Here is a 19,095-nt window from a genome sequence, read left to right as displayed (position 1 = left end):
ACTATTACCAGAAAAGGCTATTGAAATACTTCTCCAGTTTCCAAAAATGTATCTGTGTTAGGCCAAATTTTCTTCCTATATTTTAACTGAAACAATGTATTGTAACAGAATGAATGCAGAAGTAGATATGCAAATCCAGGTGCCTTTCATAAAGCAAGACATTACAGAAATTTGCAAAAATATAAAACAATGCCCACTGGTTCAGGTGATTAGCCAATAATTTACCTTACTGATGGGACAAAAATAAATGCTCTTCAGGGAAAGGAAACAAAATAAAATGGTCCCACTCTTCTCATTAAATTTTTAAAACAGTTATTTTTCATAAAAATTTATGTTAACATGTAATAAATTTATTATTGCCTTTTTAATGAATTCATAAATATTTAAATTTTTCTGTTTTTATCCCTAATGAGCAGATATAACACAATAAACAAATGCCCTTTGGGGGTCCTTAATAACTCTTGAGTGCAATGCAGTCATAAGACCAAAAAGTTGAGGACAGTCACCCTTCCTGTCCTACGCCATGTTTTCACTGTCCCTGGGCGTCACGTGGACAGTCATGATGAGTCATGAAAGTGCAGTCACAGCTGTGTGTGTGTGTTACACACCAGACAACAACACAAAAAGCTTCCACACAAACTGTGAGAGTAACAATGGACTTTCTCTAAGGTGGTCAAGGCTAATTTTAACTAATATTGTGGTAGTTACAAACAATGTTTTCATTGGAATTGAGAGAGACACTTACAGGCACACACATGACTCTCTACCAGCCAAATGAGCACTAATCCTTAAATCAAAGCTCAGGTGAACTTACTGTATGCCACTGACATGTTTTATGTTCAGAGATATAAACTACATGGGACTTTAAACTTCATTTTATGGCTAGTTCAATGAGTTTTACACTAAGCCTAAAATTTCTAACCTAGTAATAAGTTAAAGCAACTTCAATCTTCTTTCTCCAAAAAGATCGATGCCAACTCTGGACTCAACTGAAGATCGATGGCCATGGTTACATCTTTGCCTTTACATTCCCTGTATGCATGACGACGACGCTGCCTGTTCTTGTGCTTCAGGAACATAGGAGGGGATGGCAGGGTTCCCAGGCGATGGGAAGGGGACAGGCAAACCACAGGGGAACAGTGTGGGAGAAACACGAAGCCCACAAAGTGAGCGTATACAGAGGGAACAGCAAATGTTTGGCTGGAGCAAAGTGTGTGAAGAGGAATTGTGGAAAATAAACGATGAGGGGTGGAGGGGGAGAGGTTCTTCAAAGGGACAGCAGTGTCTACCTCAGGGCCTCACACAGGCTAAAATCCTGCTGTGTGAACAACTGACCAAATGAAGGGTAAAACATCTCCTACCCACTCTGTCATGAAGCCTTATTGCTACTCCCCGCATAGAACCACCCCTGCTTCAGCTAAACTGCACTTTGCTCAGGTTATACCAGATATCCTTCCTACTCTTTAATATTTATACCTTCCAAGGTCTGGTCTAGAATATTCCCTGACCCCTTCCCTGAAACCCTGCAGGCTTGAAGGCTCTCAGCCTAAGTCTCTTCCATGATGAGCACCTGCACTCCCCTTCTGGACAATGAGTTCCTCCGAGGGCTGGGACCTTCCACCCTGCAGGGCGCACAGAGGTTCGATGAGGGCTGCTGGTGGCATGACCGGAGGTGGCTGCAAGGCGGGTAAGCCAAGCGCTCCCTGAGTTTGTGCGCCGTCCTCCGCATTCACTGGGCACCTCACACACCATTTCCAGTTCCCCACAGGCACCTCACCCGACTGGGATCCTGCCTCAACAAAACCCTCAAGACAGGTAACAGTTACTGAGAGTTTACTATATGCCAGACCCTATGCTCAGCACTTTAAATACATTAGCTCATTTAATTTTCTCAAGCCTTTTTAAGTTGGATATTATCCTCTTTTTATAGGTGAGGAAAATGAGGCTCTTGCTGGTATAGAGAATGTCATCCTGCTAGCACAGCCATGTAACTAGTATATGCTGGAGCTAGGAACTGAATCCAGGTCAGTCTAATTCCAAAAATGTGCCCTTAGCTACCACACAACCCCTTGGGTAAATGTGTCCCAAAGGGGGGCTGGCAATGCACAAATTCATGGGCCATAAAAATATCTAAGGAGAAAACAATCACGCCGGGCCCTGCCAGAACAGAGAATCCAGGAGAACACCTAACACCCTCTCTTCCTGTAAGGCTCAAAGCAGGGTGCCCAAGTGAGCCATGGAGAGAGAGTCTCCCTTAGCTTTCTACATCCATCACTTTTTTTTCTTTCCAAAGGCCTTTTAAGTCCCCAAAGCCTCATAAGCTCCAAACTTCTCTTCTATCAAACACTTCCCTTTGGCTAGTAGTCATTTTTGCTTGTCTCTAAAAAATAATCAATAGGTGACATACTTTAACACATACGCGTGCACGCATGCATGTCCCTCTGTCGTAATCTCCTCAAAGCCATCAGGATCACACAGTAGGATATACTCTTCACTGAGTCTGCCAGGCTACAACCAGGGTAGCGATCCCTGCTGCCAGTGCCTAATTGATTAAACACTTGGAGTTAGAGCCTTTCCACAGGGAGATTTCAGACCCTCAATAAAGCAGAGTAATCTTGGTTTATGAGGTGATCAGAACGAAATGGTTTCAGGGTTGTGGAATTTCTAAAAAGAGCAGATCACGGGAGGGGGGCTTGGGGGCTCTGCATTTGAGACCCTGCCCATCCCTTGGTCTCTTTTCCCAGCACCCACTCTCCCCGCTCATTTCATTCCACTTCTTTCATTCATCCCAAACATGCCAAGCTCCTTCCTAAGGTCTGCACACAGGCAGTGCCTTGGCCTGGAACATTCTTCCCTTGCTCATTTTCTGACTCCCTTTTATTCTTCCTCAAGGGAGTCTTCTCTTTCTACTCTCACCAGCTCCAGCCCCTGCTATTCACTCCTTTATACCCTTTGCAGCACTTTTCACAGCTGCGGGCTCCACGGTGTGGGGCTCCTCTCCGCCACCCCAGCACTGTGGCTGGCCTGGAGGGGGATGCCATCAATGTTGGGGGGTGAGCGAACAACTATGTGCCCAGAGTGAAGCCAACCACCCTTTAGAGGATGAAGGATGACTACTCAAGGGATGACTATTTGTTTACAATAACAAAATGTCTAAGAGCTGCAACATCTGACCAACACTGAGGCATCTCTCCCTCTGACTCCGGAGTCAGAACAAGGGCACACATGCTGGATGAACCCCGCATCGATCAGGGGTGTCACTGCAGAAATGTCACCCGATGCATTGCCACACCATTAGTCAGAGGCTGCAGGGCGATTCTGGGGCCAGGGGCCGACCAGCGGGATACAAATCCCTGTGCCCTCAGTTAGAGCCCATACGGGGTTTGTGGCTCGTCAAACATGTTTCCTCACTGCTCTAATGTACCAGTGTATCGCTTAATGAAAGTTCTTAATTGTAATTCAATTAATTACATACACAGAGTCCCCAATTACATTTTCCAATAAGACATTGGCTGTGGTACAGGTCTAAATGCACTTAACCAATTTTAATATATTAAGACCAATTTCCCTTGAATACTAATTACTACCTAATGATAAAATGAAAAGGGGGGAACCCTCAAGAAAGGAGGAGAGTGAAAAATGCAATTCATGTGGAATTTTTCAGCCCACGTAGCACAGTTCAGACACTCACTGCTGAAGGTGTGGACAGGGCACAGGTTTGCTTCTCGGACCAGGTCAGCACGGGTTTTTGCCTCGGTATCACCTACCCTTGGTGCTGGCTGTTGACCAAAGGGGCCTGAGGGAAGTCTAAGAGGCTAAAGGGAAATGGGAAGAACAGGGAGGGAAAAGGCCAGCACACACACGCGCAGACTAGCTGTGGTGTCCCAGGCACGCAGACAGACACTAGCAAGACCAATATCTGCATTGTGCATAGCCCTCGCCTATGTGCTTAATGTGCATGATCTCATTTAATATGCTTAACAACCCTACAGGTAGGAATTTCCATCATGTTTTACAGGTGGGGAAACGAAGCTTACAGAGAAGGACTTGCCCAAGGTCACACAGTGGCCCCAAACGTCTTTCCTTTCCAGATACTGACACCACACTGCCAACCACTATTATCCCGATAACCCGACGGCAGGAGGTAGAGACACACAGGAATTCTTACAGAGGGGATAATATTTCTGTTCCCTTTAAATTCTGTTAGCATATGGCAAGGAGGGCACTATTATCCAATATCTACTCGAGAAAACCCTTAACCATGCAGAGAGTTCCTTACAGTGAACACTTCTCCCTCACCAAACTCAGACTAGTAAGTAGCTGGCTTTCAGCAGAAACTAAACCCAAAATAAGCCCAGATCACCCGAAGTCATTTCCATTTCTGTGTAGAGTTTATTTGCATAATCATATTTTCTTTTGCATTTGAAGACGGCTGTTGTGGTATCATAAAAGAGGTTTTAAGCCCCCGGTATTTAAATCACATGATAGAAACTGTAGAGATTAGTAATTTGTAACTGAAGAAGGCAAGGCCTCCAGAAGCCAAATGGAACCACCAGGGAGTCTCCAGGGCTGGCACAGAGCACCGCACAGAGGAGGGATTGCTCCCGATGAATAAGCACCGTGAAGAGGAGCTGGAAACACACCAGGATGAAGCTGTCATTCACTGTCTAAGGGTGCTTTTCCTCCCCACCCTCTTTTTTTACTTAGTAGTACTGGTGGTGGTGAAGCCCAAGTACGAGCATGAAGGAGACCCTAGAGATGAAGACGTTCTCACCCAACCCCAAGTTCTCTTTGAAAGACGTCCCACTTGTCCTGCGGAGCCCTAGTGAGAAGCCTGGCTGTGCCAGGGGCTCAGGAGGCTTTGTTCACTCCGTCCCGGGGAATAGGTACACCTGGCCACAGGCACTGGGCTGCAGAGGGAACTCAGACTTGGTTCCTGCCCAGGGGGTGGTGGGGTGGAAAAGGGGGTGCAGACAGTCCAGTGTGGGGGTGGCCAGGTCCATCCAGTGGAATCAGTGAGCGGAGTGGGGAGGGAGAGGGGCTCTGCCTGAGCCCGGCAAATGGCAGCCAGAGGATCTGGGAGGCTTCTAGGGAATCCCTCCTCTCTGGGGTCTTCAAGGAGAAACTCAAGGAGGTCAAAGAGAACTCTCCTAGACTGAGACCCAGAGATACTCTCCCCTGCCACAGTCCACTTACCTAGGTGACTGTCCACCTCGAGTTCACGCTCTTTCCCTGTATAGAGTTAAATTAAGGAAATTAAGAATTTCAGTAAGATACTGAAACAATGGAAGGTCTCTCCTTGAAAAGGAAAGGAGATCAAAGGAGGTTCAACTGTTTAAAGAACAGAAGCCTCTTACTATAGCAACTTCTATTTGGGAAATAAAATAATCAGATTCAGTTGTTTCACTAGACTTAATAATGGACATAAGACATGGTTTTCCAGGCCCCCAGTCTTTATTCATGTGATGATGAGCAAATCACCCCTCTAAGTCTCAAGGTTCTTTTTCTATAAAATACAGATGATGACCACACTAAGCCTAAGAGGTTGTTATAAGGAGAGCATTTGTATCTCATTTAAACCTCAAAAAAAAGAAATCGTGTGAAACAGATTCAGCCACCTCCATTTACATTGGAAACTATGGCTTGGGGAGGTGACATGATTTGCTCAATGGCAGAGGCTGCAGTGGTTCACCCCAAGTCTGCTTGACTCTAAAGACTCTGCTTTTCAGCACTATGCTGACCTACTAGAAGGACAGGCTACTGAGTGATAAAACAGGAAAGACACTGTGTCTGACATTCTGTTGGTATCCCATAAAGCCAGTGTAACTGCCGGTCTATTTTGGCCCCAATGATGGGAAATTCTCAAGTTTCTTTCTTAAAGCTAGGGAAAGAATACGTTGGTCCATGCTGCATCTTTCTTTTAAGGACCTGGATAGGTTACCCACCTATGATCAGTGGTAAGAGAAAAGGTCACTGGCAACATTTGGCAGAAGAGGAAATTGAGGCTCAGTTTGATGCCAGGATTTACACGATTCTTGGACAAGAACGGCAGTCTTCTAACATTACATCCTCTCCGTAATGTACTCATGCTTCCTCCTGGTCTGATTCCAGCTTGTAGCAGACAGCTGGCTGAAGGATGTAGTAGATTATCAGACAAGAATCCAAACTGGAAAGCTCAAGGACTCTGGCTTGTCATTTTCTTATTTAGGCCAGGATCCAAGCACAAATGTTAACTCTCAGTCCCTAGGCAGAAACTCTTGTCATATCAGCTTCATTCGCAAGTTTCTTTCATAGAGTATAAAGACAATTGTCATCACTATCCTTAGGATTGAAAATTTAGGTTGTTTTATCAACAATCTCAGGGTAGCCTTTGGAATCAGCTGACTAAGGATTCTGTTTCTGTCATTTACTGGTGAACTAACTTTGGGCAAGTCACAACCTCTCTCTACAGATAAAATATCTTATAGGGTTGGTTGTGAAAATTACAAGCAAGCACATTTTCAAAATGTCTAGCACAATGCCTTACAATAGAAGGCCTGAATGAATAATTAAAAAAAAATCTTTTGATATCATTGATATAAAGTTAGGCCCCATCCTTTCTCAGAAGAAAAATGGAAAGACTATATCCACCCTTATGGCAGTCTTCTCAATAGAATGGTTTTACTTATAAGGTACACACCTCTTCTACAACACCAAACACATTTGGAGAACATTATGCTGCCTCTAAGTTCTTGGTCCTGTGACAAAGACAGACTTGCCCCACTTGCCGCTCATCCTCCCTGCCACTCCTCCTTGAGGGCCCTGCCAGTTCTGTGGCGCTAGACCTCTTTAAGTGTGGCCACCTGCTCTGGCAGTCACAGGACGCTGCTCTCCCATTATTTGTTAATCAGAGTTAACATTTATTGAGTGTTTATTATGTGCCAGGCACCTTTCTAGGAACTTTATGATTATTAAAACTCATTGAATCCTCCTCCCACCAACCTTATGAGGGCAGATAAACTACCCAAAAGAAACTAAATTGTCCAAGGTCACACTGCTTAGTAAGCGTGGGCGCAGAATGTGAACCACGGCAGTCTGGCTTGATAGACTATTTTCTTGAACACTGCATAATAGATGCTCATAATTTAGTTCACTTCTAAAATGGTGTTCAGGCTCTGGCTAGGTAGCTCAGTTGATTAAAGCATTGTCTCCATATGCCAAGGTTGCAGGTTCAATCCTCAGTCAGGGCACATACAAGAATCAACAAATAAGCACATAAATAACTGGAATAACAAATCGATGTCTGTCTATTGGTCTTTCTCCCTCTTCCTCTCTTTCTAAAATCAATGAATAAATAAAAAATTTTAAAAATAAAATGACTTTAAGAATATCAAACCTGTCCTGATAAAATATACCAAAAGTAGTAAAAAAAATTCTATTTTTGAAATATTTTAAAAATCTCAACCCAACTTTTTCATAGGTAGCTACATGAGAGCACTATTTGGTTCTTGATTGGAATTATTACTTGAAATTTTAAAAAATTAAAAAAAATACACTTTTCTATAGGAAGAATAAATTGTTTTTTATAATTTACTTACATTTTACAAAAACTAGGTATAGTATTCTAATGATTAGAAATCATTGACTGCCTTGTGTCCTTTGTAAATACTGGTAAAGTCTTCTTTCACTAACACAATGATTTTGACTCAAGAGTGTAAGAACTGAAGTTCTTGCAAATCCTTTCAGATGGGAATGCTGAGGATCACAGATGTCGTACAAGTTACTTAAAACTGCTCATGCTCAGAAGTGTAAGAACAAGAGCCCAGATTTCAAAGCTTTATCCAATTCTCACAGCTTCTCTTTCCCAGTATAAGAAAGTTTGACCTCATTTTAAAAACAAAGAAACAAACAGAAAAACTAATTTGGAGTCACGGGACACTGTGAAATACTGTGCAACAGTTAAAAAAGAAAGAGGTAAATTTTTATATGAAATAATATTTGGATTAATGTGAAACAATCTGTACAGTATTTGTCAAAATGATAAAAGAAAAATGCAGGGCACTGATGATAGTTGGCTGTTATTTGTTTTTCAAAAGGGAGAGAATACAAATGTGTGTGTATATGGTCCTGCTCTCTCTTGGTATCTGCATGGGACTGGTTTCTGGACTCCCAATAGGTACCAAAATTTGTGGATGCTCAATTCCTTTACATAAAATGGGACAGTATTTGTGTATCACCTTCACACATCCTTCCCATATACTTTTAAATCATCTCCAAATTACTTATAACACCTAATACAATATAAGTGCTATGTAAATAATTGTTATACCATATTGTTTAGGGTACAATCACATAACGTAACATTATTTTCTGAATATTTTAACCCACAGTTGGTTAAATTCACAGATGCTAATTCAATCTATGTGTGTGTGTGTGTGTGTGTGTGTGTTTTACAGAATGTTTGCATATGTATAGATGATCTCTGGAAAGATCCTGGTGAAACTGGGGACAACTGTTTTCTCTGAGAGGAGATTTAGGGGAGAGAGGAGAGGCTAAATTTTCACTACAGTCACAGTGTGTTATCTGAAAAATTACTTTATGTAAGTGTTACATATCCAAAACATTTATCAAGACACTAATAAATAACAGATTTTTCTTATTTATAAAACAAGAAATCAACATTCTGAAACAGACTCCACTACAGAGTTCCTATTTTGTGAATCAGTTCCCCTAGTATGTTTAAATTCTTTGAAGAATGAAAGAAAATGTCGGGGGTCGGGGGTCGGGAGAGATTACCCATTTACATCAGGTAAAAAAAAAAAATCAGATAAACAAAGCTACAAAGTGTATTGTTAAACAATTCTTCCATGGGTGTGATTCAAGCCTCAGTTGCAAGGACTATGAAACTAAGGTGCTCTCATTATGTAATCTGTGTCTATGTGAACCTCCCCTTACTGCTTGTTGGCTTTTTCTTCTTAAAAAGTCATGCACACTTATTTTAGAAGCTCTGGAGAAATACAAATAAAAAATAAACAGGATGAAAAATGAATTAACCTAGAATCTTGCTGGCCAGAGAAAACCACTATTAACATTTTGTCATTTTTCCTTCCAATTTTTCTTCTATTTTTTTGGTTGGTTTATTTTGATTTTACACAGTTGAGATTAGCCTAACTGTGTTATTTTTGTATCCTTGACAATTTTCCCTCTTAATATTACATCAAAGTTATTTCTCTCGTAATGAAAACTTTCAGTAAGTATAACTTATAATGACTGGGGAGCATTCTCTATCTCCTGAGATGGCTTTCTCCTTTTAATCTATTACTGTGGCAAATTACACTTATTGAGATTTTTTATTGCTAAACTAACCTTGTTCTCCTTGGGAATGTTACATGCTTTTAATATAATGCTGAATTCAGTTTGTTAATATTTTGTGTAGAATATGTGCATTTATATAAGACTGTTCTGGAAGTTTTCTGTCATGTAAGGTCTTTACTAGGGATTGGCAAGAAGACTATGACAGCCCCTTCAAATGAACTGGAGAACGCAACCTCATTTTCTATTCTTTGGAACAGTTGATGTAAGTCTGGAGTTGTTGCCTCCTTAAGTGTTTGGCAGAACTAGCCAGTGAAGTTGTCTGGGATTGAATTTCTTTGTGGTAAAGTTTTTAATTACCACAAAAAAAAATGGAGTTAATGAACTCCATTTTTTCAAAATAGTTATGGGAATATTCAAAATTTCTATTTCTTCTTGTGTCAATTTTAAGGGCTTTTTTCCCCTAGGATTTTTTTTCCTTTTCAGCTAAATTTTCACAATTTTGGGTATGGAGTTTTTCCAAATAACCTTGTATTATCTATTTAATGACTGCGGGATCTGTAGTGCACCTCTTTTATTCCTGTTACTATTTGTGTTTTTCCATTATTTGTTTCTCTTCCATGTTTTTGATCCACTTCCTCAGAGATTTAGCGAATTTGTTACTCTTTTCAAAGAACCAGTGTTTGGTTTTGATGTCTCTAAATTTCCTATTTTCTTAATTTTTGCTCTTACCTTCATTGCTTCCTTCCTTTTATTCTCTATATTTTTCTTTTTTCTAATTTCTTGAGCTAAGTGTTTAATTTACTATTTTTTCACCTTTCTTCTTTTGCAATTTGTGAATTTAATGGATGTAAAATTTCCTTTAAATACTGCAGCCTTCAAATTCAAATGATCTCAGGGCAAAATTGGTCCTAGGTATTGATCTTACCTCTTTTAGTTCAGTCTTCTCCCAGATACCTGCCATTGATAATTTTCTGTGATTTGTATAGTTTAATCAGCGTTGTTACTTTCAGCGGGAAAATTTGTTTAAATTACTTAATCTGCCTTTTACCAAAAGGTGATGTAATATTCCCATATGGCAATATTACATAAATATTATATATTCTCATATTATAAACATCTAACATCTATCATGATACATAAATCTTTATTGCATTTTAAATCCTTTCTCCTTAAGATAGATTCCCAAAAGCAAAATTGTTGGGTAAACATTTTTAGGTCTCTTGATACTTCCAGATACATTAAACTAATTTACACTGTAGTTACCAATATATGCATATATCCATTTCCCTGTATTCTTCCCAACAATGAGGACTCTTTTTGAAATACCTGGCTTGTTAGCTAGATTGCTTTAAGATGTTTGCAACTCAGACTGTTGCTAGGGATGGACATTTTTATAAATGTTTACTATTTTCTTGAATTTTTTGGACCATTTGAGAATCCAAATGATTTTTTAAATATATTTATATAATATACAGACTGTGGGGACACCAGCCTTCTACCTTTGAGAATTTGCTGCTAAATGCAAAGAGCACGTTTGACCTTCCTGGTGAGTTTTGCACATGCCTCTCTAGAAGAGGCTGCCATGGGCCCTGGTCAAAAAGCAACAGATTAGTCTTGCCTAGAGGGTCCGTGGCATGACGAAAAACCTGCCATTCATTCATGCATTCAATCTACAAGGTGGGTCAAAAGTAGGTTTACAGTTGTTCATATGGAAAATAATATAATAATAAATAAATAATAATATAAGAATAAATTGTGTTTTGTGTACTCACAACTACAAACCTTTTGCCCCACCCTGCATATTTACTTAGCTCCTATAGTACATGGCCTATTGTAGGTGAGGGGTAAATACTGGTTGAATTAATGAAGGGCAGTCTGGTATGAATTAGGGATACCCTCACAGACCTGAAAATCTCATGGGGGAAACAGATATCAAACGATCATTGAGAAAAAATATATAATTATGGACAGAAATATATGCAATGAATAAAACGTAGTATCCTCTATGATGAAATATAATAGGGGACCCAAATGAGGGATGGGTCAGGAGTAGGCAGGGCAGGGGGGACAGGGAGATCACAGATGGCCTCTTTGAAAGCGTGACATTTAAGCTGAGAGAAGGATGACAGCCAGCGCAGTGGGGGAGAGAGCTGCACACAGAAGAAAGGGCCTGTGTAAAAGCCCCGAAGCAGGGTGGCCAGGGAGGGCTGGCTACCACAATCTCAGTTTTCCCACGTCACTTGCTCCTTAGGTCCACAGGAATACAGAGGAGAGGAGTGGCAAAGATTCGCAATTTGGAAACTCTAAAGGGATAATGAAATTACCTGAAGTTTTAAAGAGGCTTACAACACAGCACTACGTCTCCTGCTAAGGGTACACAAATGAGAATTCTCTACAACTTGATGTCTGAACAGCAATACTGACAGAGCCAGTTGCTTTATATACAAAATAGCCTTTGCCTCAGAAAAGGCCTCATATTTATAAGCTGTTGCCAGGACTGATCCTAACTCAGGAAGATAGATTTTAATAAAAAAAAAAAATTCATCACAGAGAGCTAAACAGGATGCAGACTCTCTACCAAAAAGCATGAAATCAATCATTTCACTTTGGGATGCACTTTTGGCAGGAAGGTTGAGGTCTTCCTTGGAAAACAGTCACTTGAAATCTGCCTAGGGAAGCCAGACCAATGTCCCCAAACACATGACTTCTAACATGTTAGCAACAGACAAAACAAGCATGGAGAGAGGAGGCCAACGTACTGTTTTCGCGGACCAGGCAGAACTCCCATACGCTCTGGCTCTCCAAAGTACTCTCCAGGTCCACGGCGACATTGGGCTCGCTCTGCTTCTCCAGGCGGTACTGGGGGCCTGGAAGATCAAAGGGGCAAGAGGAGGGGAGGAAGTCTGAAACAGTGACTTTAACATTGAAAAAACACCACATGCTGGCAAGAAGCTGCTAAGGCATTAGGAAAATGCTGAAGCCTGTCTTGTGGGTCTATTCATCCAAAATGGAAGAGGCTGGGTATTTTTCACAGGTTTCACACACCTGTTTGTTCTACATTATCAGACCTGTTTTTGTTCAGTTCTCCCCCAAACAGGGTGAGACGTAGATGGTTTTTGAGTCAGCCTGACCTAGAATCACAACGTGGTTACGGAGTTTCAGATATGACCAAGGAACCTACCCTTTTCTGAGCCTGTTACCTGAGAAGGAATACTTATAACCCTGAAGGACTATTGTGAACAGCAGAGATAGTATATTCTAAGTCTAAGGAAATAAGTACTCTAAGTAAAGAAAAATACCTAGTAAATACTCATTCCTACAAAAGTATTTAATAATCATTATAGAATAATGGATAATCAATTATAAGCAGGAATAAGGTATGTTTATAAATCTAATATAATGACAGTCCAAAAGTTCAAAAACATTTTTAAAAATCATGTGAGGTTAAAAAAAATAAATCTTAGGTTTCTGGGTTACAGCAATGGAGGACTATGGGTGCTCATTCATGATTTTGTTGAAACATTTCTGAAAACACAAAGACAAAGTTCAATAATCCTGGAAACCAGGAACACTAGCTGTCATATAGGAGGTTCTGGCAGATCTTAATAAAACACTGGGACATTTTATACATTTATTCATGTATTTCTTTGTCAAGCCAAATGACAACCTTACTCTTCTCAGAAAACACCTAGCAGGGCCAATGATCAGATTCAAAAGACCGCTCCTGATGTTAATGGTTATTGAAGAGATTAGAGGCTAAGCAACTGTCTTGCTGTTTTGACCATGAAAGGCATGTTTGGTCAGACGGAAGGAGAGGTGCGGGAGATCTGAGGGAAGCATCAGGGGCCTCACAGGCAGACGTGTATTTTTAGATACGTTCTTCAGCTGTTGTCAACTTAACCAGTGCTTCTCCTTCATCAGTGGAGGCATTTCACTCATCTCATGTCATTCTCTTCTCCCACATTTTATGTTCATCTGCAGCATTGTAGTTTCACAGTATATTTGATCTTTTCTCTAATTTAATAGGTATTTCATTAGCAATTCTGCCAGTTCTCAGAGTTCGTACATACATTCAGTTTTTTTAAGTGATACTTATAGCTTTTAAACCTTTAATAAGTAAACAATGCTCAAAACACATATAACTATATTTAAGCAAGTACATGCTCAGAAGGCTACACAATTCTTAAAAACTCTCATATGAAGGGGGACCCCCTCAAAAACCAGAACTATCTTCTGAATGGTGGGCCTCTTGTAGTACAGGCTTCCCCTGCTTAGGTTAGTGTTCTAGGAACCCATCTGTACCAGTGTACCAGCTGGTGGTGTTGTGAGAAGCTGTGTTCGGCTTCAGTGAATCTTTTTTGAAGACTCTTTCAACGCATCTGCCCATTTCATGATGGGTAATTTACGAGTACACCTGCCCACACGGCACTGAGTGTTCAGCAGTTTTTGATCAAGAACAGCATGACTCTTGTGCCCGACCCGATCTCGCCCTGATGAAACAAGTCCTCAAAGGGAAACATTTTGCTGATATGGAAGAGATGAAACAAAAAAACAGCAGAAACACTAAAAGGAATCAAAATCGATGAGTTTAAAAACTGTTTTGAGCAGTGGAAAAAACATCCTGATAGGTGTATTGCATCAAATGGAGTATTCTGAAGGTGATTGAAGTTTAAACATGTTAGAACAAATACACAATTTTTTATAAATAAATTCCGTTTTTTTTGGGGGGGGTCCCCCCTTCTGTGCTGTATTCAGGTCAAGAAGGTATTGTATTTCAAAATTATCCATAGTTAAATTTAATTTCAAAAATATTGAGCAAATAAAGGTATGGAAATACAGGTAATTCTTGGTCTCTGCTACCTGTCACCTGTCAGTGACAACATTTGTCAATTACCAGGCCTGTTTGCTGATCACTGCATACCTTTACATTTCACTAGTGGTAATAATCACAGGAAAATCATGCCCAGGTGAACTTTAAGAAAACTTACCTGGTGAGAGGTTCTTATGTACCCTCTTCCTTCCCCCTCCCTAACACCCACCTTTCTCAGCTGTGGGCACCCTCAGCCCACTGGAGGGAAGGGAGCCACCCCTGAACCGGAAGAGATGCTTTCTAAGATACTGGCTTGTTAAATGACCTCTGACTGCCCCATCCCCAATAACTCCCAGCAACACCATGTGTAAGGCACTGATATCCACGTCTATGAATTTATGGTGATGTCTGGGTACAAAGCTGAGCTACAACAAATGATTTTTTCATGATAGCCAAAAACTGGGAGTAACCTAGATCTAATAAAACACTGTGAAATACTTGGTTACACAAAATATTGTGAAATACCTTGAAGATATTAAAAGTAATGTTGAAAAAATATTTAATTTTATAAAACATATTTATAATATGGTACTTTATTAAAACAGCTAATTATAACACACTATGTGCAGGATGACTGCAATTATGCAAAATGTATGTAAGTCACGGGGGGGTACTGAAAGGGTATTTTAAAAATGTGAGTCGTGGTCATACGGAATAGTGGGAAAATGAGTGCTTTTATTTTTCTTTAGTGTTATTTTGTACTTTTCACATTTCCTATAATAAATAAAGGCTACTTTTATAATTTAAAAAACATCATATACACTTACAAGCTCTTTTTTCTCAGGATACTATAATTATCACACATCATTGCCTCTTCCAGTGGGTCTTTCATATGCAGAATTTAATCAAAACTAGACATTATCTGTTTATGTAGGTCGATATTTTCATCATAAGTAACCCTGCAACCTGGCATGTTTATTGTGATTTTGAGTGCAGGGTACAGGGTGCTGGGTTTCCCGAGCTGCCTCCTGACCCTGGGATTGTAAGCAAGCCACCCCTTTCTTGAGTGCTGGGAGCCAACGTGTGCACTCTTGGTTGGCCTCCTTTGCACACTTCCTCCTTCCAGTCACTGCAGCTGCCTGGGAAACACACATGGGGGAAACCAGGGGAGGCAGGGAGTACTAAGAAGGGTCTCTCTCGTATCCCTAAACACAAGTCCCTGCACCACTCTTGAAGCTATAAATGCCATCATTTAACATTTCCTTTCTTGTTTCTTGGGTATTGCAGATATTTCTATTAAAATAGTTTTTTTCCCCAGAAAGTAGTTTTAGGGCTTTCTCCTTGAGGACTAGTATGATAATGACTCCCATTTACTGAACGACCATGATATGGGAGGTATGCTACATATCCCTTACTGCAGCCTTGCAGCACCTCTAAGAGGCAGGTATTATTATCCTCATTTGCCAGATTGGGACCCTGAAGGCTGGCAGGGTGAAGTATCTTGCCCAAGATCACAAGGGTAGGAAGCAGAAATGGGAAAATGAAACCCAAAGATCTTGGGCTCTAACGCCTGTGTGTTTTGAACCTTTCTTCCCCTTGCAAACTATAAATTACTGGCCAATTATAAAGAGGCCATAGTTTATAGCGTAAGCATAGATTTTTATAGATCTGCGGATTCATTTGGGTTCTGAATCACTTAACTTCTGGTTTCTGTAAGTTCAAAACGAAAATGACCTGAAATAATTTATTTTAATGAAATCCACATATACTAAATATTCCACGCTGTGGCTGTATCCCAGGTCCTTATGAAGTCAGAATCACCTTATCTTTCCATCCTTCGAAAGACTCTATCCTCATCTTTCCTTAAGAATATTCCTATGTATGCCCAGTGTTGTCAGTAACTGAAAATTTCAGTGCCATCTGCCGTAGGCACTCCCTGCTCTTCAATAAAAGTTAAGAACAACTTGTATATCTACTTCTGAACTTAGCAAAAACTAATGGATCTTGACTTGGGGGAAGGTAGGGTGTGTTTAAACTGTACATGAGACTCGAGATCTAAACCCAAAAAGAAAACTCCCTGTTCCAAATATCAATTTCTATCTTAATTCTTGCCCGAGCACTGGATAACTTATCTCACAGAGAAAGACCATTTCACACATTTTCCCCTGAAAAAGTCAGATTGATAACTTCAGGTCCTACTGTGTAATGAGAGGCAGGGTACAGATGAGAAGCACCACAGCGTGATGGCGAAGGGCACGAACTTGGAGCCAGGTTGCCTCGGTCTAGTGCTAGCTGAGTCCTACCTCACAGGCCTGCTTGAGGATTCAGTGAGCTAACAGTTGTAAAGAAGTTAGAACAGTGTCTGATACATTAACAGTGTCCGTTAAGTGTCAGATATCACTCATCGTCATCAGACAGTAACAGTGCTAAGAGATCATATAGCATAACAGGGTCTACTATGTGCCAAATACTGTGCTAGGCCTTTTATAGAGATCATCTCATTTACTGTCACCCTAGGACTGAAGAGTATGAATCCCACTTTACAGAGGAAGAAACTGTGACTTACAGTCTAAATAACTTGCTCATTGTCTCATAGAAAGTGGCAGAACTAGGATTCATACCCAGGGCTGCCCAGGCCTGCACTCTTTATATTACATATGAACCACAGTGCCTTGTTCATAACAAGTACTTAATAAATGTCTGTTAATGATAATCAAGATAGTGACAACCCAGACCTACTCTCTATCAAATGCTTGTCTAATTTTCAGGCAGCTGACATGGGAGGAAAGGAAAAAAATAAAAAGGGCAGCCAAAACCATCTTAAAAAGACAAGCTGTGAGGTCAGTTTCTAGTCATATATTTCTGCCAAAAAAATGATTATATAAAATATAAAAGGCTCTTTCACACTGAACAGGACATAGTTCTCAAGGCAACATCCACCCTTTGGAAAGAGGCTTTAAAATGTCACAGCTGTGCATGTGGCCCCAAGCCCTCCACTTCACAGCAGAGGGAAACACAAAAGGAGGATTCTGGAAGCAGTACTCTGCTGTGACAAGGAAATCTGCTTGGGCACTCCAATGATGTGTGCTGCAGTGATGCCACGCCACCAAATGGGAGAGGGAGAAATATTGCTCGGGGCACTCTGGGCAGACTTTTTACGAGATTTTGTAAACCTGAGGCAAACATCTCAGCACATAAATCTGTATTATCTGCTCCGTGGTGGGTGTGCATATACTAGTCCAGCTCCCTCGATCCCTTTAATCCTTGACTGAAACATACAAGGTTTAGTAGGCAATTCCTTAACAGCTGAGAGCCAGCTGAGAGTTCAAATCCCACGGGAAACAAGTGCAGCAGTCCAAAGAGAGAGAAGCCATACCACCGCCTCAATCATTCTGCATCTCATTTCTGAAGACCCATGGGAGACATTTCCTTCAGACCTCAGTAGCAGGAAAAACTGTACTTCCTGGGAGCGACGCGTTTGCTCTTCAGTATTTTTAGACAGCTGAACATCAATCTTGTAAGTAACTGACAATGTGTCCCTTTCTTCTTTGCCCATGAGGAAGTTCAGAACTAAACGTGTGGCCCGACTGTAAGGACTGGACATCCGTTCTGTGTCACTTAATCCTATGAATCTTTATTTTCTATTTCCTTTCATGCAGTTTTCAAGTATTTTTTTTTTATCCTACCATAGTAATGTATGTTTTCCAAGTGTTTTTTGGATTGAAGCAGGATATACATGACTTAACCTATCATTATTACTGCTGAGCATCAGAACAAGTTTGAGGACCCCTTGTCTGAGGAAAACTGGTAAAGTCAAAGGCTGAGCACTTTCATGGATACGCATCCATGCCAACTATTTTCTATTCGCCAGCTTGAAGAGCTGCTTTCATCTGAAAGCAGCCAGAAAAAGTTTAAGTCTGAGCAAGTAGGAGGCCAGGCTGGGTTTGGGCAGAAGCTCCTGGTGTCTGTGCCCTCTCTCTGGGAGCAACAATGTATTCCGGGGAAGTTCCGTCCTCTCTATGGATTTTCTCATCTGGAAGACGAGGACAACACAACTCCTCTCAGAAGACTGCCGTGAGGCTTGAGACATCCCTCGATTCCCTTAGCAATGGGCCCAATGACAGCTGCTGTCACTGCAAGTACAGGCTGGGACAGAAACCACTGCAATGAGGTGCAGGCGGGTCCCTTGCCCAAAAGTCACAACAGACTAACAGCCCCATTACGGGAACAGACAAGGTGGCAGGGAATGCTGGCATCGAAGCAGAGATCCTTTCTCACACATGTCCAAGGCAGGCGTGCAGGGCGGGAGAGGGAGCGTATCTATTTAAAACAGCTTGCTTTTAAGCTATAGGCAGCATTTCAGGTTAGACACTTGTTCAGCAGCCAGGGCTCCTCAAGTTCCCTAGACTCTCGGGTCCTACAAATATAGTCTAAAAACAGTGAGTAAATGTCAGAACCCACAGAACCAACCATGGCAGCACAGCTATCAAAGGATATGTGACGTTACAATGCCATCCATGCATCCAGTTAACACACTTCTGTGAGCGTCAATACTGTCCCAGACACAGATGAATGATCATCAAAGATTCCTGCCCTTAAGTAGGCTGGGGAGGTAGCATGACACACACACAAGCAGATAAGTTATCATAGACCCAAAGAGTGCTCTTCCCTGGGGCAGGACAAGGTGCTGTGGGAACACAGTGGAGGGGACAGTGAACTTCCCCTTCCTTGAGGTAGAAACATCTGAAGCCAGTCTTGAAGGAAGACGTGGAGCCCAGGATGAAGAAGGAATTAGTGCATTCCTGGAGGAAACAGCACGTGCAAAGGAAAGGAGATAGTGAAAAGCCCACATGGACCAAGGGAAATGCAGCGTGAAAGGCCTAGGCTTGGTGAGGGTTCGACGGGAAGCTGCAGCTGGGATGCTTGACCAAGACTGTTGGTCAAAGTTTGGATTCTCTCTCATAAGCAACCAATGCCAGCAGAGCAGGGGA

General features: G+C 41.3%; 1 protein-coding gene across 8 annotated transcripts in view; it reads right to left on the bottom strand.

The window, feature by feature from the left end:
* MAPKAP1 (MAPK associated protein 1) overlaps window positions 1–19,095 on the bottom strand; it is a 212,644-nt gene that overhangs the window by 42,973 nt on the left and 150,576 nt on the right. For all 8 annotated transcript variants that reach the window (XM_054584380.1, XM_054584373.1, XM_054584378.1 and 5 more), the window contains one exon: window positions 12,054–12,161. In XM_054584380.1, coding sequence (XP_054440355.1) covers window positions 12,054–12,161 — 108 coding nt within the window. The remainder of the gene's footprint in view (window positions 1–12,053; window positions 12,162–19,095) is intronic.

The sequence above is a fragment of the Pteronotus mesoamericanus genome, unplaced genomic scaffold, assembly GCF_021234165.1.
Source record: "Pteronotus mesoamericanus isolate MK-2021 breed Mesoamerican mustached bat unplaced genomic scaffold, CSHL_Meso_final contig_78, whole genome shotgun sequence".
NCBI lineage: Eukaryota > Metazoa > Chordata > Mammalia > Chiroptera > Mormoopidae > Pteronotus > Pteronotus mesoamericanus.
Note: the sequence above shows the minus strand (reverse complement) of the source record. Positions and strands in the feature narration are given on the sequence as shown.